Source organism: Moschus berezovskii, chromosome 4, assembly GCF_049115385.1.
Source record: "Moschus berezovskii isolate FMDL1 chromosome 4, NW_MosBer_1.0, whole genome shotgun sequence".
Lineage (NCBI taxonomy): Eukaryota > Metazoa > Chordata > Mammalia > Artiodactyla > Moschidae > Moschus > Moschus berezovskii.
In genome coordinates, this window is record NC_142463.1 from 29,809,753 (window position 1) to 29,834,660 (window position 24,908).

General features: G+C 40.5%; 1 protein-coding gene across 3 annotated transcripts in view; it reads right to left on the reverse strand.

The window, feature by feature from the left end:
* Positions 1-24,908, reverse strand: part of USP24 (ubiquitin specific peptidase 24) — a 140,481-nt gene that overhangs the window by 2,532 nt on the left and 113,041 nt on the right. For all 3 annotated transcript variants that reach the window (XM_088835328.1, XM_055403730.2, XM_088835329.1), the window contains 15 exons: positions 24,465-24,606; positions 23,875-24,025; positions 23,021-23,116; positions 22,033-22,136; positions 21,492-21,605; positions 17,114-17,210; positions 14,690-14,806; positions 14,189-14,281; positions 12,429-12,531; positions 11,160-11,281; positions 10,211-10,324; positions 8,076-8,141; positions 6,018-6,084; positions 4,509-4,587; positions 117-192 (listed from right to left, as the gene is read on the reverse strand). In XM_088835328.1, coding sequence (XP_088691454.1) covers positions 117-192; positions 4,509-4,587; positions 6,018-6,084; positions 8,076-8,141; positions 10,211-10,324; positions 11,160-11,281; positions 12,429-12,531; positions 14,189-14,281; positions 14,690-14,806; positions 17,114-17,210; positions 21,492-21,605; positions 22,033-22,136; positions 23,021-23,116; positions 23,875-24,025; positions 24,465-24,606 — 1,541 coding nt within the window. The remainder of the gene's footprint in view (positions 1-116; positions 193-4,508; positions 4,588-6,017; positions 6,085-8,075; positions 8,142-10,210; positions 10,325-11,159; positions 11,282-12,428; positions 12,532-14,188; positions 14,282-14,689; positions 14,807-17,113; positions 17,211-21,491; positions 21,606-22,032; positions 22,137-23,020; positions 23,117-23,874; positions 24,026-24,464; positions 24,607-24,908) is intronic.

The following is a 24,908-nucleotide window of genomic DNA, read 5'->3' on the forward strand; positions in this document are numbered from 1 at the left end:
GTGAACTCTGAAAATACTTTGACAGTCTCCAAATTAGGTCTGAGATTTTATTTCCTGATAAGATATGTTGTTACTGATTCCCATGAAATAACCAGAAAACTTAAAAACTCAATTACCTTCTTCTGCAGCCACTGCACTGCCCAACTCCAGTGATGGGAATTCTCCTTGAAGTATTCTTTAGCAGCAGGACACCTGGTGATTGCAGGAAATTTTTATTAACCAAATGCCTTCCTTGCAAATATTCTTGTTTAATATATAGTACTTTAAAATTTTGAAACACAAATGCTACTTTCATTAGACGCTCCTTTCAGTTGTCTTTATATGAAATTATTATAATAATTATATAATTATAATTATATGAAATTTGTATTTTCTTTTCCTTTGGATACATTCACATGTTTAAAACTTCAAAAAGTAGTAAAAGGTAAATGTGTAGTGAAAAGTTTCTTATCTAACTCATCACTCAGTTCTACGAAAACTCAAGGTTGGAAAATGAAAAATAACACACGAAAATAGCCACAACGAACTGTACATTTAATAAATAACCTCTTAATTATTAAAAAAAATTAAAAGTATGATTGATTTATAAAGCTGAGTTAGTTTCTGGTGTACAGCAAAATGATCCAGTTATACATATACTTTTTCTGATTCTTTCCCATTACAGATTATTATAAGAAATTGCAGACAGTTCTCTGTGCTATACAGGAAGACCTTGTTGTTTATCTATTTTGTACATAGTAGTTTGTATCTGCTAATCTCACACTCCTAATTTATCCTTCCTCAACCTCCTTTGCACTTTGGTAACCATAGTGTGTTTCCTATGTCTTTGAATCTGTTTGTTTTTTTTTTTAAATAAGTTCTTTTGTACCATACTTTAGATCCCATATATAAGTGATATGACATTTATCTTTGTCTGACTTATTTCACTTAGTATAATGACTTCTAGGTCCATCCATGTTGCTGCAAATGATAGTTTTTTTTTAATAGCTGAGTAATATTCCATCGTATATATGTACTACATCTTCATCCATTCATCTGTTGATGGACATTTAGGTGGCTTCATGTCTTGGCTACTGTAAAACAGTGCTGCAATGAACACTGTGGTGTATGCATCTTTTCAACAGTTTTTTCTGGATATATGTCCAGGAGTGGGATTGCTGAATCATATGGTAGCTCTATTTTCAGTTTTTAAGGAACTTCCATACTGTTTTCCATAGTGGCTATACCAATTTATACTCCCACCAACAGTGTAGGAGGGGTTCCCTTTTCTCCACAACCTCCCTAGCATTTATTATTTGCAGACTCTTTAATGATGGCCATTCTGATTGTTGGGAGGTGATACCGCACTTTAGTTCCGACTGTGATTTACATTTCTCTGATAATTAGCAATGTTGAACATCTTGTCATGTGCCACTTGGCCATCTGTATGTCTTCTTTGGAGAAATGTCTATTTAGGTCTTCTGCCCACTTTTTGATTTTTGTTGTTCTTATTAAGTTGTATGAGCTGTTCATATATTTTGGTAATTACGTCCTTGTTGGATGCATCAATTGCAAATATTTTCTCCCATTCTGTAGGTCGCCTTTTCATTTTGTTTATAGTTTCCTCTGCTGTGCAAAAATGTGTAAGTTTGACTAGGTCCCACTTGTTTATTTTTGCTTTTATTTCTATTGCCTTGGGAGACTGGCCTAAGAAAACATTGCTACAATTTATGTCAGAGAATATTTTGCCTATGTTCTCTTCTAGTAGTTTTAAGATATACAATAAATGACCTCTTGATAAAATCAAACTAGTCTTTAATTTTTATAATTTAAATGAGAAATAATGATATGAGGGAAAAACAGTTTTAAAAACCTGATTTTGGAGCCTCTCTCTCCCTTCCCATGTGTATTTGCCCACCTAGAAATCTGTCTTTATTTGAAGATAGTACCGATGGGGAGACTGCCATTAACATATGTATAAAATGGGATATGTGCAGGATATGGAAGTACATATAAAGACACTACTAATATATAGACTTTGTGTTTGTTGGCACATGTGGCCCCAACACTACTCGGAAATACCACTCTTTTAGGCTTTTATGTCATTATGATGACATGCTGTCAGTGTGAAGCCTAATTAGTGAACCCACAATTGTGGCAGGATGATCTCCATCTGTGTCTACAATGTTATGTCATCTGGAAAATGTGTGTTCATGTGTTATTTCAATTGGGCTCTTATTTAAATCTGTTGAGGATGCTCAAATGCAGCAGATTAATCCCAACAGATTTCTCATTCTGGTATAAGTCCAAGGATGGCTAAAAATCAGGAAAAATCTGGAGCAAAATAAATTAAGCTAAAGAGAGCTCAGTGCAAAGTTCAGTGATGGTAGTGCTGTCTGCTCAATAATCCTGGGTTAGTTACACTCCTGGGTATGTATCCTGAAAAGACAAAAACTCTAATTTGAAAAGATACGTGCACCCCAATGTTTACTCTGCAATACTATTTACAACAGCCAAGACATGGAAGTAACCTGTGTGTCCATTAACAGACGACTGCTTTAAGAAGATGTGATGTGTGTATATATACCCAAAGGAATATTACTCAGCCATGCACGTGCTAAGTTGCTTCAGTCGTGTATGACTCTTTAGGACCCTATGGACTGTAGCCCGCCAGGCTCCTCTGTCCATGGGATTTCCCAGGCAAGAATACTGGAGTGGTTGTCATGTCCTTCTCCATACTCGGCCATAAAAAGAATGAAATATTGCCATTTGCAGCAACATGAATGGACCTAGAGAATATTATACTTAGTATCATTTATATGTGGAATCTTAAATAATACAAAAGAATCTAATCTATATACAAAGCAGAAACAGACACACAGACATAGAAAACAAACTTATGGTTACCAGGGCAAAGGGGTGAAAAGAGGGATAAGTTAGAGGAGTATGGGATTAACAGACACAAACTACTATATATGAAATAGATTAGAAACAAGGATTTACTGTGTAGCACAGGGAACTAGATTCAGTATCTTGTAACAACCTCTAATGGAAAACAACCTGAAAAAATAATATTAACTGAATCACTTCGTTATACACTCGAAACTAACACAATACTGTAAATCAACTATACTTCAATTAAAAAAAATAACTGTGGATTAGCATGCAGTCACTCTGATCTTTCGTGGGCCAACATAATAAATAAACAGGGCAGCTGAAGTTGCAAACAACTCAGGTTCCTTCTCACATTGAGAACCTTTACAAGGATCTACTGACAGATGAATGGATAAGTAAAATGCGGTACATACACGTATCTAGACAATCGAATGTTATTCAGCCTTACACAGAAAGGAAATTCTTTCACATGCTATAGTATGGATACACGTTGGAAGACATCATGCTATGGGAAATAAGCCAGTCATGAAAGGACAAATACTGTATGATTCTATTTATGTGAGGTATCTACAACAGTCAAATTCATGAAGATAAAAAGCAGAAGGATGATTGCTGGGAGCTGGAGGGAGGAGTAATGGAGAGGTACTATTTAATGGCTACAGAATTTCAGTTCTAGAAGATGAAAAAAGTTCTGGAGACAGATGATGGTGATGGCTGCACAACACTATAAATGTACTTAATGCCACTGAACTGTACACCTAAAAATGGCTAAAATGGTGAATTTTGTGTTATGTATATTTTAGGGACTTCCCAGGTGGTGCTAGTGGTGAAGAACCCACCTGCCAATGCAGGAGACCTAAGAGACACGGGTTTGATCCCTGGGTTGGGAAGATCCCCTGGAGAAGGGAATGGCAATCCACTCCAGTATTCTTGCCTAGAGAATTCCATGGACAAAGGAGCCTGGTGGGCTACAGTCCATAGTATTACAAGAGTTGGACATGACGGAGTGACTTAACACACACATATTTTAGCACAATTAAATAAAAGAAAAAAAGAACCTTTACTTGAAGTCAGTCAGCCTGTGCTCAAGTCAAGTCCTGCCTCTGACAGCAGGCATGTCATTTAAACCACCCATGAAATGGGACTAGTAACAGTACCTAACCTCATAAAATTGCTGAAAATGTTAAATGAGAATACAGGCGGTATTTAGCACAGTGCCTGGGTTCATAGGTTTAAGTAACTGTTATATGATAAGGCCTCTTGAGAGACTGTTTTCAAAGTGGGGACCTAGAAGCTGACACAGCTGATAGTTAACTAAAGATATCTTGAGTGATAGTTCATGAATTCTTGCTGTTGAGGTCCCTAAACCCACCTTGGACTCCTCTCCTTCCTGCACAAACTGTCAGTTTAGCACTTTGTCCCCCCTTGGATTCCATAAGATCTGTTACTTTTAATACTCCCCTTTTACGTCTCTTTGAGATTGTTTGAATAATTGTCTGTACCATCCAAGCAAGTATGCCCTGACTGGCTCAGATTCCCTAGGTACCAAAACAAGGGAATTGTTTTTCTTGAGTCATATCTGACTTGTAACTAAAAACATCATTTACTCAACTGCATTTTGAGTCAATACTTACTTTTGAGCGAGAGTTACAAGAAATTTGACACACTGGTAGCAGCGGCTGCTGTCCACATGATTACTGTGGTGCATCAGAGCTGAAGAATAAAGGAAGAAATTTTACCTTTAAAGCACTAAACTGAAAGTAGGCCCAGGTAATAACAGCTCTCCTGTTCCGAAAATTCACAGCAAACTTTTGATAAGCAGATGAGGAACTTAATCAAAGCATAGTAGTGCTGACTTAATAGGGTTCTCCAAATTCTAATGGACAGAAACACTACTTTAAGTAGTATTCAAGAAAAATACAAGGGGGTGAAGGTTTGACTTTCAGAAGAACTGAAAGGAACTAAAATTTATATTGGTTGATTTTTCACCTAGAGACTTTCAAAGTTTTCTATTCACTGCAATACTGACAAAGAGTAGTTAAAATACTTCAGTGTGATAAATGGAGATTTATGGCACTATTTCACTTCAACAAATATTCACTGGTCTGTGCTTTGGGCATTTAAAGATAAACACAGCCAACCCTTGAACAACATGGGTTTGAACTGTACAGGTCCACTTATATGTGAATTTTTTTCAATAAATACATATAGTACTACACAATCTGTGGCTGGTTGAATCCTTAGGTGCAGAACCATGGATATGAAGGGTAGACTATGGAACTTGAGCATCCATGGGTGTTGGTATCTGAGTGGGTCCTGGAACCAGTGCCCTATGGTTAACAGGGGATGACTGTAATGCCTGCTCCCTGCGCTTGAGGCGTATATGGTCTGCAAGTTTCAGAGAGCCTGGGTGCTGCTCAGAGCAGAGAGCACTGTTCCAAAGCAGTGGCCTAGAATGTTCTAACTACAGAACATTTTAAGCATACCTTTCTTTTCTTCAATAAAAGGAGATGCTAAAACTTCTTTTAAATACACAGCAATATCTAAAATGACTCAAGTTAACTAGGAATACAGGTGGATGGTGGGAGTCGGATAAGACTATTTTTAACTAAACTTTTTCTAAGAAATAGCTCATTAAAGCCACTTTAGCCTTCTGAAAAAGAAAAGGCTGTCAAAAAACTTTTATGAGCAGATAATAAAAATTTGGGTGCATTCATACCACTGGTTAAAAGAAAAAAAGAAATTGCCATTTCATGAGCTTGACAATATCCTGAGTGTAAGGTTTTAGTCTTTTCCCACCTCAATGGCTACAGAGTGGAAGAAAGGTTTCTTGTTAAAGTGGCAAACCTTTAGCTTGCTGAAGAAAGTCACAGCACCCCTGAATCTTACCTGACCCAGTAAAAGGACCTCAAGCTGTTGTCTTATGAAAAGCAGGGGTGTTCAGGGTAGTGAGATCCTCTGGCTTTAATTCTCCTGACTAGACTGAGGGAGTCTAACAGCCCTGACAGACCACCCCTGGATTCCTCAGCGATCCATGCCAGGCAGAGCGTGCCAGGCAGACCCTGGGGAGGAGAGGCTGGCTGGAATGATGGGCTCTCTGCACCTTTACTGCAAGCGCTTCTTCACAGGGCAGCCATACTTGCCTAGTAATCCATTTTCTGTCTCAAATACAAACTTGACTCGTTCCACTTGTATGGGATCCTCGATGACCTGTGAGAAGCAGGAAACAAAGGCTGGTAAATGAAAGAAGAAACTTGTGTTACAGCCACTGGTGCCTTTAAAAACAACTCGGTCAAGGGACTACAGTTACTAACATAGTAAAACCAAAAACAAATATGCTACTGCCATATTTTCAACAATGTATTAAATTTCAAACAAAAGATAAAAAAATATTAAGCAGTATTTGAAGATCCACACATTTCCTAATACATGCTGTTAAGAAATAAATCCAGGGTTCTCTGTGGGTTATAATGACGTGTAGTTCATGATCCCAAAGATAAGGGATTTACAGTTCACAAAAAGCCTGTCAAAGTTTTGATATAACACAGGCTCTACAAGTCGATGTGGAGATTTATGCCACACCACACAAGGCTGGATCTATGTATGTCACACACACTCTTGCTGTACTTTTAATGCCTGACACTGAGCCCCACACAGTTCAGTACACTAAGTGGGTCTGCTGTTAAGCAGATGAACATCACTCAATCCCACTCCTGAGAAGCAATGATCTTACAAAAGCGCTCAGACCAAAAGGAGGGAAAGGACCAGAGAGATAGGCATTTTAGAAGTGGCACCCACAATGTATCTCCATATTCAAAAGTGTTTATTAAATGCTTACCCTGTGCCGAGGCCTTAGGGACCTAAAGCAAAGCCAGTCCCATCCCACCACCCACTCTTTATTTTAAATGGTTCCTGGGCTAGTCTCTCTCATTGGTTCAGAGTCAGTCACCAAATTCCACTGATTCTCCTTCTAAAACACCTGTTGTTCTGGCCCTAGCTCCTTTTGCTCTGGTCTCTCCTTAGTATAAGCCTTGGTATTTTACACTCAGATTACTGCCACAGACTCCTATATGGTTTTCCAATTCCAACCCTGCTTCCTTCTTTAGTCCATCCTTTAAGACAACTGCTGGGAGAATCTTTCTAAGACATAAATCAGGTTATATCACTTTCCTGCCTCAAACCCTTCCATGGTGTCCATCACTGATGGCAGAGGTTACTAACTTAAATGTCTACAGAGTCGGAGATGGTAAGAAATGAGCCACGTGGCAGACAACAGCAGTGCTGAGGGCAGTGGGAAACTGGAGACCACAAGCTTCATGGAAAGGACATGCTGTTACTGCTCTGTGTGGCTGGAGCATGCACGAAACAGACCAGTGTGGCCAGATTACCTGATTTCTGAAGACAGGTTGGAATCCAGAAATTAAAGAACAGAACAATTTGGGCCAAATAGACAAGACGTGTAGGTGGAACTTGGCCACCAGTGTGTCACCTCTGGCCTACAGGGAAAAGGTCCATAGGCACTGGAAGCTGAAACTCTGCCTGGTCTGGTCTGGGCTCCTTCTCCAAGCCCCGCTAGTTTCCTCTCCTTTTAGTCCTGCCTCTTCCAGTCACTAAGCAAACCAGGCGTTTGGTAGAGAGCATAGGCTCCACGGCCAGTCACTTGGCTCAGATCCTGACTGTCACTTACTGACGATGTCCTTGGGCAGGTCACTCCACTTCTCTAAGCTCAGCTTCTAATAATACCGTGTTTCACTGATTGTGGTTGTATTTTTTCCCCTGCCTTTTGTATTTCCTAAACTGGGATGCACCCTATAGTGGATTACATTTCAGTTTTGTGGCTCATAAAGATATTCTCAGTAGCACATGGACAGGCTGCAGAGCCAGCCATTCACCTCTCCTGGTTCTTGCGGGGTTCACACAAGATCACACTTGAGCTGAGCACCGTTTTCTGTGCATGGTAGGTAAGGCCTTTGCTCTCTGCACTGGAATTGCTTGCGTCCTTGTCTAGCTCCCTCACGGAACATAAGGAAATTTATTACCACTCCCCTCTGAATCAGTTAAGGCAAGAAGAATGGGTGATGTGAAGAGGACTTGGTGAGTGCAGACCAAATGAATGCAGAGCAACACGAGGACATACAGTTTTTATTCACAAATGCAAGCTGCCGAGTAAATGCAAGTGAATCAAAGCACTCATGACTTACCAGCATCTCATGAAGTAGTTGGAATGTATTCTTTAACTCATGGGGTGGAGCTGTTTCTAGTTGATTCTGAAATATTTTTTAAAAGCACAAAGATTCCAATAAGTCTTCAGTGAAAAAGGTCGGAGTGGCAATCAACAGTGCTGGGCTCCAGCCCAAGTTCCACCACCGCCTGGCGGACCTCGGGCAAGTCATTCCCTTCGCTAGTTCTCAGCTCCTCAAATGCTAAATCTGGGGACTGAAACACCACCATGATCCTCCCTGCTATAACCCTCCATGATACTTTACTATGAAATTAGGAAGGAGAGAGGGAAAGAAGCAGAAAGGAAGGGAGAGAGTTTTTAGTCACTAAACAGGCCTCAATTTATACTTGGATTTCATTTATACTTATTCTGTTTTGTTGACTGTTCTTGAGTAGCTGTGAGAATGCTCATTAGAGTGTTCTGAGATCAACATGGTGTGAATGAAATATAAGAAAAGTTCAGCTTAGGAAGTAGAAAAATCTGCCAAAACACACTAAATGAAGAAAGCAAGGTTGAGAAAACTCACACCCCTGTGCATTTTAATACCCTTACACATAATATGCAGTGGGAAAGGACACTGCTTTACAACAGGGCATTTGCAAGGTGCCAGGTTTGGTACTTGGAGAAGGCAATGGCAAGCCACTCCAGTACTCTTGCCTGGAGAATCCCAGGGACAGAGCAGCCTGTTCGGCTGCCATCTATGGGGTCACACAGAGTCGAACACGACTGATGTGACTTAGCAGTAGCAGCAGCAGTAGGTTTGGTACTAAGTAAGTACTTCATGATTCATGCCTCACTGAATCTACACAATCTGTGAGGTCTAGTCAAATTTCCTCCTGTTTTTCAGAAGAGGAAACTACCCTTGGTTATATAATTAGTAAACAGTAAAGAGAAGTCTCAATCAACCCTGATACAGGCAGATCTGTACAGAAAAGGCTGAGGGCAAAACATACTTTAATAAGAGCCTGGAGACATGACCCACTGATCACAACTACTTGTTAACACTACCTGTGTATCACTATTTACAAATCCTGGGGCAGGCAAGGTGTGGGACAAACTCAAATATCTCCTGTAATTTCACACAAAGAGGACTGGAAAGACACACAACCGATGTCACAATTCTGGCTCATGGGGTAGGGTGGAGAGGAGACACGGCTGGCTGGTGATGGTCGAAATGGACTTTGTGCATTTTTTCACAAAGAGAATGAAGTCATGTATTCTCCATGTAATTAAAAATTAAAGATTAAAAATGAATAAAAATGGTATGCATAGGCTTCAAGGTTTTTCTAATAATCCCTAGCAAGGCAGGAGTTAAGAGCACAGCCCTGGAGTCATACTGCTGATAGCTGAACTCCCACTCTGCCACTTACTAGTTGTGTGACACTGGTGTCTTCAATCCCTTCAATACCAGTATCTATCTGTACCTCATAGGACTTATGTACTACATAATTAAGTGAGTTAAATACAAAATATGCTTGGAACTGTGCTTGGCATCCAGAAAGTGCAACATACGTAATTACTACACTGATCAGAGCTTCATAATGAACTACATATATTACTACTTCAGAAAGTAAGAAAAATCAATCTACTTTTGATTTTTTAGATGTGGCCTGGGGAAATAACCTGAAACTTTAAAACCATTTTATACAACAATGGTCACCATAGCATTATCACTAACTATGAAGTATTATTCTTAACACTTAAAAATTGCACCCAATGCAAATATGCCTCACTGGGAAGGGAATGGCTGAGTAAACTGTGATACATGAGAGAATGAAATACACTCAGGTAGCTTTTAATGATACGGAAAGTACTTATAATGTCAACTGAAAAAAGAGGGCACAAAAATCATATAGACAATAAAATCCTAATTATGTTAAAATATATGCATAAAAAATAAAAAGGGAAACGTGAGAGAATATTCATGGTGATAATCATAAATGGTGAGATTTTGAATCCTTTTTTATTCTTCATTTAAAAAATGAGCCTATACTGTTTTTATGATTAGGAAAACATTAAAGTTATTAAAAGAAGCAAAGGGCTGGGAGCCGAAGAAATGCTTTCCGAGGTCTTGCCCGCAGGCTCGCGGCCCCTCCAGGTGTTTGCGGGTCCTACCTTGATGAGATGCAGCATGGTGAAGGAGAAATGCTCGTTACAGAAGCAGCAGTACACCACCATCTCGATGAGCGCCAGCAGCGAGCCTGTCAGCTCGCGCAGAGCAAACATTACCTAGTGAGGGTAGAAGGGGAGTGTTTCTTTTGTCACAGTTCACTGTTAAAACGCTGTTTCTGACTTTCACTGAAATCTGCTCAGATTGAGGACCATCAACACTGCCTCAAAATAGTCTGAGTCTGTCTGAGAGTTAACACAATTTGTGCAAATGTGCAGCTTTTTCTCAGGAGTCACTTTTATCAGATTTTAAAAGGGGATCTCCCCGATTAAAATAACCACTGATAGGTCCAAAAAATACATGACGTTAAGCTTAAAAAAAAAAGAGATATAGCATAGCACTGCTGATGTAAATAAAAACCAGTATGATTATGTTCACTGAGTCATTTATATAAATCAAGTTACAGAACAAGGATTGGAAGATTACGTTCTTAAGATGCCATAGCTCTGGGTGGAAGGGGGAGGGACCTCAACAGGAGGTTGTGAAGAGCTCACTTCCATACTCCTGAGGTTGAAAAACCCGTATGCTTCAGAGCTGCAGTATTTCAGGACCAGGGACACACATAAGATTGGGAAAAAACCCTCTGATAATAAATGGAGTGACTGTGACTCGGCGGGGGGGTGGTGTGTGTGTGTGTGTGCGCCATACACCTCCTCCTGGGACCTGGAGGTCCAATTCTTAGTTGCAGGGAGGACTAATAATATTCTTTTCAGCTGCCTATTTCTTTTTGACATAGATACAGGAAGTAAAACTAATTTGAATTAATTGCTCCTTAACTATACTCCCCTACATCAGAGTAACATACAAAACACAACTAATAACGAAAAGCACTTTTTTCCTCAAAAAGAAGAAAGCAGATAAAAGGAAAATGGCGTTAGCGGAACAAGGACATACCTCTAACAGGTAAGGTTTCCCTTCAGACAAGAACAACAGGGCTTCCACTTCCTCATGGAGGGGTAGCAGGGGGCTCGAGGGGGCAATGCTAATAGGCGGCCGTTGTTTAAACACACCCGGAGCTTTAGGAAATCAAAGGAAAAAGCCACCTCACGTTACCATGTGAAACCGACGTCTACAAGGTGCTGCCTCAAGATTCACACACCCAACTGCTGAACATGGATAGCCGTCTCTCACAGTCATGAGACTTGAGAAAAGGCCTCCTCTCTCTTTCAATGTATGCCCTGGACGTAGGTGTAACTGTTAAATCCCTAGACTCCCAGTGACTCACAGCCAAGATAATCCTTTCGAAGAAGTTTAAAATGAGGGAAAAAAAAAAAGGCCCAAAGTGCCTCTGAAAGGACCCAGGACAAGGCACTTCTGCTGCTTAAACAACTGCCAATGCCGAGCAGAATCTGTCACATGGAAGGGGTTTCCCTACATGCTAGAAAAGCAAGGACTCTCACTCTCAATTTTCTTTTGCAGACCCGTCTGAACTCGCAAATGAGGTAGCTTCATCTTTTAGACTGTGAATCAGAATTTAGGAACCACAGTCTAGCTCACGACTATACAAAAGCTCCTCCACATTGCTTCAGAGAGCCGATGGCGTCTCCAGGTCAGAGGGACGCACTGTGATTTTTAATCTAGTTTCCTGGTCAGATGGCGTGAAAACCCTGCCACAGGCTCTGGGGTCAGAGGCTTGCGTTCCACACTGGCTGCTACGCCTCTGACCAGCTGTGAGACGTGGGAGTGACTCGAGCTCTCCCCATCTTAGCTCCCGCACACTCAGAAGGGGAACCAACCTCACAGGTTTGCTGACGGGATTCAACACAACAAACTGAGAGCCCCAGGAGAGGCATAATACACAGGAACACTGAGTACTTGACAGCAGCTTTACTGAACTATCGCTGCTATTGTTGTTGGTGCTGTCACGATAAGGCCTAACAACAGTATAGAAATGGAGCCTTTAAACCCAGAGTGTTTATACATGCTTCTACATCCCACCCCAAATAAATTATTCACTTTCTCTTGTGATAAACTAGTAAAAATAAGGTGAAGTTTAACATGAAGTGAAACAAAAAATTTTAAGCGTCCCTCAAATATCAAACAGCCAAATGAGAAGTCACTAACATACATTTAATTGTCAACATTATTATTCTCTATGTGTTACTGACCAATTCACCATCTCTCCATTTCCTTGACGTATTAAAGATAGGGTTTAAAGCTTACCAACATTCCTCTGCGAAGAGACGTCTGAATGCAGGACGAGCAATGCCACTGTATTGTGAAGGTTCCCAAATTCTCGTGCTTGTGCAGAACTCCACCGACGTATCTGTTGTCAGAGAAAATAAAGTGGGCGTTAGTGCTCTGGTGAGAAATAAGTGAAAAGGAAGGAAAAGGTGTGTGGGTTCATGAAATTCTGAGCCACATTCTTTCTCAATGTTTGACAGTACGAGAGATCAAAGTACAAAAAACTCACAGGTTTTAAGCCAGCTTAAGAGTGGCTTAACACAGATATATATGAATTTGTATTCTAAAACAAATACTATTATGCAATTCTATTTAGGCACTGAGCTCTCACCACGTGCTTGGTAATTTTCCTGCACCCAGTACAGTGGGGAAAGCCTGTGAGGCTGGAGGTCTGCAGGCCTGGGCCCTCTGCCACTCACTGATCTATGCAGATGTGGGCGAGTTCTCTACCTGACCTCCTTGTATCAGGACAGGGACAACCTACCCGTGACCTGTTCCGCACCCACTTCATGGTTGGGAGGACCAAATGAAACCCTAAAGGTGAGAACGTTTTCAAACTTATGTGTTCCATAAATGCAAAACAGTATTAATCATACAGCATAACATCATTAATTATTATTTAAATTACAATGAATTTAAAATAATCGTGTCAATGGAGCCCCTGGTAAGGAAAAGTGTGAAGTAAAAAACTGATGCTCAACATAATATCAGCACACAGAGCAAGTTATTATCAGTGCAGTTATTTACTCAGGTCGCCCTGTGTGGCACACAGGCTCTTAGGTCCCTAACAAGGGACTGAACGTGTACCCCCCGCAGTGAAGTGTGGAGTCTTAGCCACTGGACCGCCAGGGAAGTCCCGTTTTCAACATTAAGGAGTCAGAGTGGCTAGGTGGTGTGACAGGAAGCTGAGAGGAGGCCTAAATGACAAGTCTGTCTCCCTTAATAAAACAAGGAAAGCTTCCCCAGATGAATCACATACAGTGGAAACTAAAGCTTAAGCCCTGTGATCCTGGACAAGTCACAATTTCTCTCAGCTGTGGTTCTTGCCCGTTTTACTGGACTGTGAACTTCAGAGGTAGAGCATGAAAAGTAACCAGTTGTGTCTGGCACATAATACCTGCTCCATACGTAGTATTTATCATTACAGCATGTTGACATTTTGTGTATTTTAAATATATCAAACAGAGGAAATACAATGATTGGAAAAAACACACCAACATAGGAACTTCAAACAGGAGAGTCATTTGAGGATATATTTGACTCTACTATTCCAAAACCATTTCCCTTTCATTTTCTGAATGTGCGTGTTACATCTGCAGCAATGTTGCTCAGCATTTAATGGTCCAACTGCACATGTGAATGATGGCCTGTGACAGCATCCCGTGTAAGCACCCCCACCGGGACCGAGCCTTGCTCGCGGTCCCAGAGACTGAGTGGAGGGGACCCGTGTCACTCTTTCTGAAGGCTTTCGAACCCCCAGGCAGAACCCATCTTTCCTCCCAGGACACGTGGCACTTCACATTTTGACTGATGTCTGAGTTAGTCATTCCCCCTGGTTATGGCATTTAAAACAAATTCTATGAGGAGGCTGTAAAAGTAACTGAACTCCAAAGAATTTTAAAAGCTATACAGCACTTGTTGTACCTGGACTCTGATGAAACTTACAAAGAGAGACACTGTGGCTGTGACCAAAACCATAGCCAGGTCACTGGGCTGTACGAAACAAAAGCAGGCAGTACCTGGGTGCTCTGCCGGCTGGCCCCGAGGAGGAAGCTGATCATGTGTCGCAGAGCAGAATGCTTCAGAAGGAGATCCCCGGCCTTAATCCCTTGCTGTCAAAAGAAATAGAGAATGAAAAATTATATTCTTATCCAGATAGAAAGCTATTCCAAAAATACAGCCAAGTGAAAGCTTTAAGTAGTAAGTGTTTAAACGCCATAATTTACATATAGAAAGTACTTGTTGAAAACCTAACAGCCCTGTGGGGCTGCACAATGGCCCCTCATTTCAATGCAGACTCTTGCTCCAACAATGAGAAATGATCCCCACCTACCTATGCTGGGATTCTTACAAGTAATATAACACACAATTGAAGATTTTTTAAAAGGAACACTTGTAAAATTATATCATATAGGTCCTATGCTGACCAATATAAGTCCTATGTTGACCAATATAAATGTTTTACATATATAAAATTCCTTCAGACTATAAATCCCTAGTGGAAAAAAAAAATGATTTACCTTTTGCACAAAAGTGTTGAACAGGAAAAAGTACTGAGCACAGTTTTTACAATTTTCGGGGACATCTTTATCCAACAGAGCAAGCAGTACCTCCAGTAACTGATGAAGGCTCTTTAACTGGTTAGAGGAAAGATGAAATTACATAAAGAAAAAGAATGTAACATGGACATCTGTAATAGGATTAACCTGAAGTAAACCACCATAAGAACAAAAGGAAAAGTCTGACTGATACAATCCAGTCTCAGATTCAGATGGATTTATGCTTTGAAGAGCAAAAACAGAATTATCAATTTGATCTTCCAGGGAAGACTGGTAGAACTGTAGAAATAACGAAAGAAAAGCCTAGTTTTGTTTCCTCGCCTTCAGACTCAAGGGCATGGTTCCACGGCCTAATGGTCACATTTTCTAAAAAGCCCAGTTCTGTCTTTTAAAAAAAAGGCAGGGGTTTTAGAGGAAACACTTCTGAATCCCTCCCTCCACTATGCTACTTCTTCACATAATCACAGATGCAAAGAATAAAAAACACAGACACAGGCATAGAGGCTAGGAACCAAGCCAATGGAGCAAATGGAGAGCAACAGCCTGACAGAATGACAACGGTAATATCAACTCAACTGTGAACTTACTTGAAAGCCCGCTGACGCCTCATGGAAAGCTTTGAAAAACATTTTATTTGTTTAGAAACCACTTTGGTTATCACATTGCTTCTTCTTTCCCTCCCACCCCAACTGGTTCTGGACAAGTCCCTGGAAATCCATGTGTGACCTGAGAATTGAGACCAGGCTTACTACTCCTGTCAGTTCCTTTCCTCTGGAGAAGGTTCTCACAGACTTCTGAAATATTCCCATCCATCCTGTCATATTCATAAACACAGTAAAATCTACCATGTATGTAGCATTCCATTTCAAAGTACTTTCCAGTAAGAGTGGGTGGCAAGAGGCACCATTTCCATTATGGGGGAAAATAGACATAATATAACAACAGCTGAGCGTCAAGTAGAATTTACTGGGGCACACGGTTTACGTCCTCCACCGCTCCCTTCACTTTCCTCCCTCTGCAGTCCCACTTTTAGAGGCTGCTGGGGTGACTGCTACGGCCTGACCCCATCTGCAGGTGGACTGCATTGATTCTGCCTTCATTCTTTGCCTGGGTTGGTACATGGGAGGAAGCAGGAGAGGGAGAACATTCTCACGTTAGCTGTCTCAGAGAACTTCCACAGGGTACTTCAGAATAAGGTATCTAAGCTGTCCTAGGCAGCTCCCAATGACCTATTTTTAATATTCTGCAACCAAGGAAGATTTTGTGAAGACTGGTTCTGCTGTTTAAGCTGATTGAAAGCCACTGCCTTAGAGTAAACCTCGCTCCCCTTTCTTAGGATTCCTGGAACTGGAACGACAGTGTTCGTCTTCCAGGTCCTTCCTGAAGAGTGTATTTGACCTCTTTCTCCATCTTGGACTGAAACTTGTCTGCAAATGGTGCGCCCTGGCTCAGGAATGTTGAAGGAACTAAGTGCTTGGGTGCCATGCACTGGGTCTGGATCAATGGCCTCCTGAAAGGACTTGCTCAGGGTTGAACAGTAAAGCCAACATCTGAATTTGAAGCAGCAATTCGTAGAATTTACATTCAGCTCATTGAGCGACTGCCTCCAGCCAACGTTTAAAGGAGCCAATTCATTCTGAATACATTTTTCAAAGTTTTCCATGTAGTGTCAGCTGTTTGAAACAGCAAACTTGGGAAGTTACTGCTGTATTTGCTAGGACTTACAGATTGAATAATCAGACTCATGTCATTTATATCCCTAAGACTTAAAATCTGGGGGAAACTGAGAATGGTAATAAATACCATGTTGTTTGAGCATGTGTGGAATTGTGAACTAGAAGAAAATACGTTACAGAAAACAGGGTTAGGAAGAGGAAGAAATTCAGAATAACAGGAACAAGGATTAGGGAATAACAGAGATCAAAGAAGGAACTACTGTGGCCAGTGCCCCTGGACGGATGGCACTATCTGGTCCGGTTGCCAAATGAAGGTTCAGATCATGAACACAGCTTCAGAGGAAAGAGACAAAGTCAGGGGTGGCTCAAAATGACTGCTGGTCTAGACTACAGACTCTAGACTCAGGCTGGTCTTTACACAGAGAGATCGAACACAAACTCTCAAGAGAAGACTCTGAGAGGGAAGAGTTCTAGACAGAAAACCCTGATGCAGATCAAAGCAGATCTGAATTCTGAGCCTACCCTGATGTCTGGGATCTGAGGAAGAGAGGACAGAACGCGTTCCAGCCTGGCACTGGTCAGTTCACGGAACATGCATTTTTATGTGGAAAGTTACCAGACTCTAATCCTAGGCTTTTTTTATTATGTGCAATTTAAAACATTTGGTAAAAACAGAATGTATAAACAGTATTTAGAAAACGAGACTGACCTTATCTTGATAAAACAAGGCACTGTCTAGGGTTTTCTCCAGGATTGTGGCCACAGCAACGCGTACTTCTCTCACATTGCACTCCAACAAGAAAATCCTAACACAAAGAGAAACAGGTGTAAAAAGCAAAATAGATTTCTATAACCCAACCTTCCCAACACGGGTCCCACCTACTATCCAAGGAAAAAATCACTCCAAAATGTCAGTTCAAGTCTCCTGAGAGTGTCAGCACACACAGGCCCTCGTGAGGGAGGAAGAAGATGAAAGAGGAAAAATGAGACCTTTGAACTCGGAAGGTAGATTTTTTTTGTTTCTTCCCCTAAGATGAGTATCTGTATAAATGTAAATTTGGACTTCAAGAGATATAAAAGCAAAGAACCTAAGGTTTTATAAATTCCGTTTACTCAGGAGTAATTTTCCCGGGCACCCCTTCGATTTCTCAGAATAGGATACTAGTTAAGAGTTCACAGTCAACACAGTACCTCCTAAACCCTCTGTTCACCTACACTGCCACCGATTTTCACTTCCCTTTCCTTTCCTCTTCCAACTCTGACTTATTACATGGTCCTCCTAGAATCATGAGGCTGAAAATGTCCTGCTCCCTTCCTTTCTTCTCCTATGATGATGACAACGAGAGCAGTTAAGGTTTACCAGGAATGTCCACTGTATTTGATACGTCCAGTGTTACACTCAGACATGACACTGTTCACTGAAAAGGCATGACCTAACCCAACCCTTCGCAAAGCCAGGTGGTAGATACAGCAGCCTCAGGTGTGGTGGGGGCAGCGGGGCGTGGGGGGCGCACAATCAGTATCCTTGGGGCTGGGTGAGAGTGGTAACTACCTTAGAGCAACGAGGTAACTGCATGCATTCCCACAGGCAGTGAGCCTTTCTCTGCTTCACACATGCACTCTGACATGACAACCCTCATTATAATCAGCACAGTGAAAACAGTTTCTAATATTTCTTAACAGAAAACTCTCACTGTTTCATGAGCAAGATTTAAAGACAACCTAATTTTGATGACCCAAGTCAAAACTGTCCTGATGAGGCATTCTTTCGGGTCACAGCAGTGAAAGCTGCCCACGTCTCTGTCTTGAGGGCAGGATGAGCTGACAGCCCTGCCCTCCTTCTCCCCATAGGAAGACGAGAGAGGAGCTTTCCAAGGCTGCTTCATTCTGCTCATTCCAGGTAACTGTTAATGCTAAGCATTAGCTACCTAATGTGAACCCGACACAAAGGCTGTTCAACATCCACTAAGGTTCTAGGTGATAACTCTAGGCAAGTTTAAAAGATTACTTCTGTAATGTTTGGTTCCAGGGGTCTGATTAGGTCCAGGCACAATTCTTTTGGGAAGAATATTTATGGGGGTGCTCCACATTACCTATCAGACATTAGGAAGCTCTGTGAGAATGCAAAGAAACCCAGAATATGGGCAACGCTATAGGTCAAATGACCTGTCTCACCCCAAATACATGGCGTGACAGAAAAGGTGGTGGGGATACGGAACAACTGCAGATTAAAAGAATCGGAAGAGACATACACACCAAACACAACATGTGAAGTTCATTTGGATCCCGATTTGTACAAATTCAATGGTAAAATGACACTTTTGAGACATCTGGGGAAATCTGAACATGACTGTGTATAGGATGATATGATATGAAGGGATTATCATTTTTGTTTGGAGTGATGATGGTGAAGTGTCTCCCTTTTTTTTTTTACCTTAACCTGTTAGAGATACATGCTGAAAAATTTAGAATGAAATAATGATGTCTGAAGGTTGCTTTAAATACCTCAGAGAATAAAGGTATGAGAATGTGCAGAACTGGAATACATAAACATGACTGGCCAAATGCTGACAACCTGAGCTGGGGATGGGTACGGGCTGTCTACTTTGCTGTATGTTTAAAGATTTCCACAGGAAAAAAAAATTTTTTTAAAGATGTAAAGTACCCTTCAGCTTAGTAATTTTTTAGATCAAGTTAAAAGCAGTATTTGCTTCTAATTTAATTTTTTACAGTTATAATTACACTTAAAAATGTCCCCTGAAGAGGACTTCACGGAGGGGCTGGTCTGAGACAACAGCCTCTTCACGTTCACTAAGATATTAAAATAGTGCATATTTATCCTTTCAGCTGTAACACTGACAACTTAAACTGTATTAAAAGTGCTAAAGAAATTAGTATTTAGAGAAAAGTGAAAGTGTTAGTTGCTCAGTTGTGACCAACTCTGTGTGACCCCATGGACTGCAGCGCTCCAGGCTCCACTATCCATGGGATTCTCCAGGTAAGAATACTGGAGTAGGTAGCTATTCCTTCTCCAGGGAAACTTCCCAACCTGGGGATCAAACGTGGGTCTCCTATGTTGCAGGCAGATTTTTTTTTTTACCTTCTGAACCACCAGGGAAACCCAATTAGAGAAAAAAGAACAGAAAATATTAATTCTTCAAACAATGAAATCAGAGCAATTGATAATGATGAGTAATTGGGCTTTATAAAGAAGGGGACAAAATATAATAAACTCTGTCAGAAAAAATTTAGATTAGGTAATTTACTAAGATTCTTTTTACTATGTAGGAATTCTAAGAAACCAAATCACACTATCAAAGGAAGTTACTGAGTTTTTCTGGAGATATTTAAGAGCAAGCCTGCTTGAACATAAAAGGGAGTTGAATAAATATTTTGCCATATTCCTTTCAAATGGATGGGTCTATGATGTTCTACTGCTTAACACAATACTCAGGAGTCCTAATGGGAGGATATTTTGGAATTGAGCTGGAAAAATGGGTGAAAGATTATCTTTAAAGTAAATTCTAAAAGGAGAGGCAAAAAGACACATTGATTTATTCTCTCTTTATGAACTGCATGCATGTACATAAGCACAAATACTGAGCACTTAAGTTTGCCAGGCTCTATGTGTCCAGTAGGGAATCAAGCATAGACAGCTTCTGCTTGTCAAGAAGCTGACGTCTAGTAGAGGGGACAGGCAAAACAAAAGAGCAAACCAATAGGGCAGACCGACTTTAAACTGGGTGGTCGGGAGTGAACATCCTCTTCGCCATTTGATGGATGAGAAGGTGTTTGCTATGCAGAGATGAGGGGAAACTGTTCTAGGTAGAGGGAATAACAGGCAAAGAGGTCTTTATGCAGAACAAAGAGCTTAGTGTGTTCAAGGAATCAACAAGCCAGTGGATGCTAAGATAGGAGGAAAGTGAAACACACAGGCAAAGCCCATATTCAAGGGAGACCTTCTGTGTTCTATGATGGTAAAGATTTTGGTTTTATTATGAGCAATGAAAATCCACTGAAGAAGCTTTAAGCAGAGAAGTAACACGATCTATCTTGTTTTAAAAGGAGCGCTTTTACTGCTGTTATGAGGTACACTGGAGTAGGGGGAGGTGGAGATACTAAGTGAGCCAATAATCGAATGTCAGACGCTCAGACCTAGAGATGAAGGGGAAACGGGATCAAGAGTTTCTAGATCTTAACTTGCCACTGGATGACGAACTCCCTGTGAGAAAGGAGTGGCAATTCTGAATTCCCTGTGGTCTGCTTTAAGTTGAGAGGTATGAGAGCATATTTGTATGCTGACGGCAGTGACCTGGTAGAAAATACTGGAAGATACAGATGCTGGAATGACAAAGAACCAACTTCCTTGAGAAGTCTTGCTCATGTAGAGAGATTCATTTTGAGAGGAGAGAGGACACTTATTCCGTTCTATCAGGAGGAAACGAGGAGATGGGAAGAGACTGGTTGGTGTGTAACTTGTGATTGGGGATGGTGGGAGCTGCTCTTCTGCCTCAGTGAAACCCGAGGCAAGGCCTCTGGCTAGGGTGGTGAGCCAGGACAGCTGCGGCAGAGGGAAGGAAGAGGTCCCTGGGGATGAAAGAGCCTGGACACTGAGAAATCAAGGTGCTCGCTGCAATCCCCATAGGAATGTTGAACTCTCTGAGGATAAGAGAAGGAGAGGGAGCAAGGTGTAAACATTCACTATGACTGGACCATCTTGAAAAACAGAATTACTTTTTAACTACAGATACACAAGTAAATATACTATCACAGGTAACATACATCAAAAGACTGAAAAAGAGTATTTTAGCCAGAATCCAAACATATCAGCAATAAGCCAGGACTGCTGATCTTTATCTGACACCAGACTGTGAGTTCCTGAGGGGACAGACTTGTATTTCAGAATCCCCTGAGAGACAGCAGGGGTTCAAGACATGCTTGCCTCTGAGCAACTGGCTATCTGCTTAAAATTGATTCCAACCAGAAAAATAATTTCCAGTTGAAAAACAAGGCGTTACAAGAAACTTCAGCTTTAAGTCACTGGAAGAGAAACAAATTTCTTTTAACTAAAAGATACTGACACTTACTTTATCAATTCTCGTCCTTCAGAACTAATAAAGTATTCAACTAGCCATTGACAAGCATCAAAACTTTTTGAAAGTAATGCTTCAATAGTGGCAATCCATTCTTCAGTGTCGACCCTTTAAAAAAGCAAAGACAGTGATGTTAGATAGCCCAGAAAATAAATTCATGGAGTGTCTTTCACTTAAAAAAAAATTTTTTTTAAATTTTTCTCGGGAGTAGGATGGAGGATAAGTATGTATTCAATGATTGCTGGACTAACACAGATAGTTCAATCCCCATGTCTGGATATAACTTTCCCCAGTTTCTAAAGATAAACAGCATCTAAACCTTATACCACAGTTATTTTTCTATTTTTCCATCTTTCCTCCTGTATTAGAAATTCCTTAAAAATAGGAACTCATGTCTTCAGCATCAGAATGTATTAGTAACTGCCTTCAACTATTTAAAAAATGTTTTGAATTTTTGAGTGTCTGAATTTATAAATTCAACTTTTGTTTAATTAATGCCTTTTGCAGAAAACTGTGAAAACATAACATTTCTTACCTGAGTTTTTTCTTTGTCCGTAGATAAGTTTGAAAAAGGAATTGAATGGCAAGCTGTAAGCTAACCTTTGCCATGCAAGGATAGTATGGATGCTTTAATTTAGTCTGTGAGAGAGGGAGGAAAAAAAAGATTTTTTTCCCCACAGTTTTATAGATTACTATGCATTGTTACAAACTGAGTAACAAGATATATAACAACAATAATAATATATATAATAAAGTTAAATACTAGTAAGAAAAATAAAGCCAGTTTGTTACAGAAAATGTTCCAGTTAAATTTTAAAAAGATTCAAAGAAAGATATCGCCTGCATTTCTTACATGAAGCCTTCTCAAAATAGAGCCTTTAGACCACAAGATGTTAAGCAATCTACTAACAGACTAAGAAAGTCTCCCCCTTATCGGCAAACTGTGATCACGGTACTCAAGGAAAAGAAGCACTTGGAGACTAGTAATGTCTGATTACAAATTAGGATAATCAATCTCCTCACAGCACAATATCCATTTACATCACTTATGGCTATCAAATTCTTTACAAAATATAATAAAAGCACTTAAAAAAGCCAATAAGTGGAAAGCCGCACTCATTCACAATCTGCACTGTACATTTTGAATACCGCCTGTATTGGAATATCGCTCAGTAAATGACACATTTGTGAGAATTTTTTGGGCATATAATCTAAATGCTAACATGTAAGAATAAGGATAGGTCACTGAATGCTTTGAGTGAGTGAAAGTTGCTCAGTCGTGTCCGACTCTGCGACCCTCATGGACTGTCCATGGACTTCTCCAGGCCAGAATACTGGAGTGGGTAGCCATTCCCTTCTCCAGGGGATCTTCCCAACTCGGTAATTGAACCCAGGTCTCCTGCATTGAAGGCGGATTCTTTTACCAGCTGAGCCACAAAGGAAGCCCACTGATTGCGTTAGTGGAAAGATTTTTAACTATGATCCTTTCTAATTTCTTTAGTAAAACTCTGACTAGTACTTACGGCATTCAATGATGCTAAAGACAAAACAAAACTGAAATAATCACTACTGTACACATCTCTATTCTTCATAAACTTGAGGTTTTCATCTCTCACCATCTGCAAAAGAAAAGTGTTAATTATTTTTAAGAAACAGGGTAAAATTATTCAATATGTAGAAGATATTTTTAGTGATGTTAGGGTAAAACAGGTTCATAAAATACTTCTCTGAATCTTTGAAATTTTTAAAAAGGAGAGAGGAAAAACTTTCAAAGATAAAGAGTTGTAAAATGGTGAATTATTATTATTCATTAAACAACAGAATTCTTCTGGGAAATTCAGGAAAACCACCATGTGAAGGACAAGTGAATTCTAATCTGTTACTTTGAGTGGAAAGGGACAATTAGAGTTTTTCCAAATACAACTAACTCCATGCTCTCCATGTATCAGATGGCTTAATTCGCTTTTTTTACCAAAGACTTCACATTTCTCTTAAATTTTTTGATTCTGGCTACTTAGCTCTTGATTACAAGAGTACTGGAGTGGCTTGCCATTGCCTTCTCCGACTCAAAGGTTACGAACCTTATTTGTCTTTCCAGATTTAGTAAATTAATTTTAGCAGTGAGTTTCTGCACTGCCCACTCCCTCCCCCTGGTGTACAGGGGGCCCCTAGGCACACAGCAGGCCGGTGACAGTACTCGCCAACCCTGAGTCTACAGCCACTTCTGTGACAAGGTCGGTCAGAAGACACTGTGCTAGTCTGTCGCTGTGTCAGAAGTTCTGGACACAACTATGTCTACACGAAGGCTGGCAGAAGTAGAGATAAGACTGACATTTATCTGGGTTTTCTCCCTTAGAACTTTTTATACAGTTCTTACCTGGTATATTCGAACAGGCATTTTCTCCACAAACAGTCCTTTCTTCTCACCTTTTTTCACCAGCTTGGTTAGAATAGACAGTCGGTCGTTGTTAGGCCTATGGGGCCGAGGAGACGACTGGGGTGAGATTTCTGGTGAAGATGGTGCTGACCTAAGAGACATAAATAATGTATTAGATTTAAAAATAAACTGTATAGTTTCCCAATCCAATGTATTAAAATGCAAATTCGTAGAAAATAGGACTTTAAAAAAAAAACCTTTCAGACAGCGCTGGCATAGTACTAGGCTCTGGACATAAAGTGCACTCAATAAATGAGATTTTTAAAAATCTCAATTCTAAACTGAAATAATTTCTATCCATGTTTCTAAATACAAAGAACTTCTTGCCAAGGAAGTAACCACCAAGGTTACTTCCCAACTTGCTGAGGTAGCAGTGAGAAGAAAGACAGGGGTAGAGGGATTTACCTCCTTACTTTTTAGCATTTCTCTTTAGTTTAGCTAATTACCTTTAAATACCAGAGAGCATGCTCTAAAGATCACAATATCACCTACTGAAATAACACAGCAAACTACACAGAGGAGAGACTCACAGAGAGAGGTCCTCAGCTTCCTGCCGTACAACGCTGACTCGACTTTTCTTTGGTAACACGGGGGAGTTCTGATCGGACACCCTTTGGTAAAAGAGCATGTATGCATTCCAGTATCTTCGGCGTACATCAGTGTAGGGGTTCGCTTCATAATGAGACAACAGGAAAAAATCTTTGTAAATAAAAAATTTTCTCTTGACAATTTAAAACAACACAAATCCAGCAATTAAGTACTCACTAAATTCGTTAAATGCAAAGTGCAAGTAAAGTGCGTGTCTTTTTAGAGTGAGACTTAAAATCACTCAGACGGTGCTCCAGAGGGGCAGGGAGTAAGGGAGCTATATGGTAATGGAGTAAGGGAAAGAAGGTAAACCTTCCCAGGCAAGCTGAAATTTAATCAAAAGGCAAGTCACATGTGAAAGTAAATTCTGTGGCATAGGTTGGGGC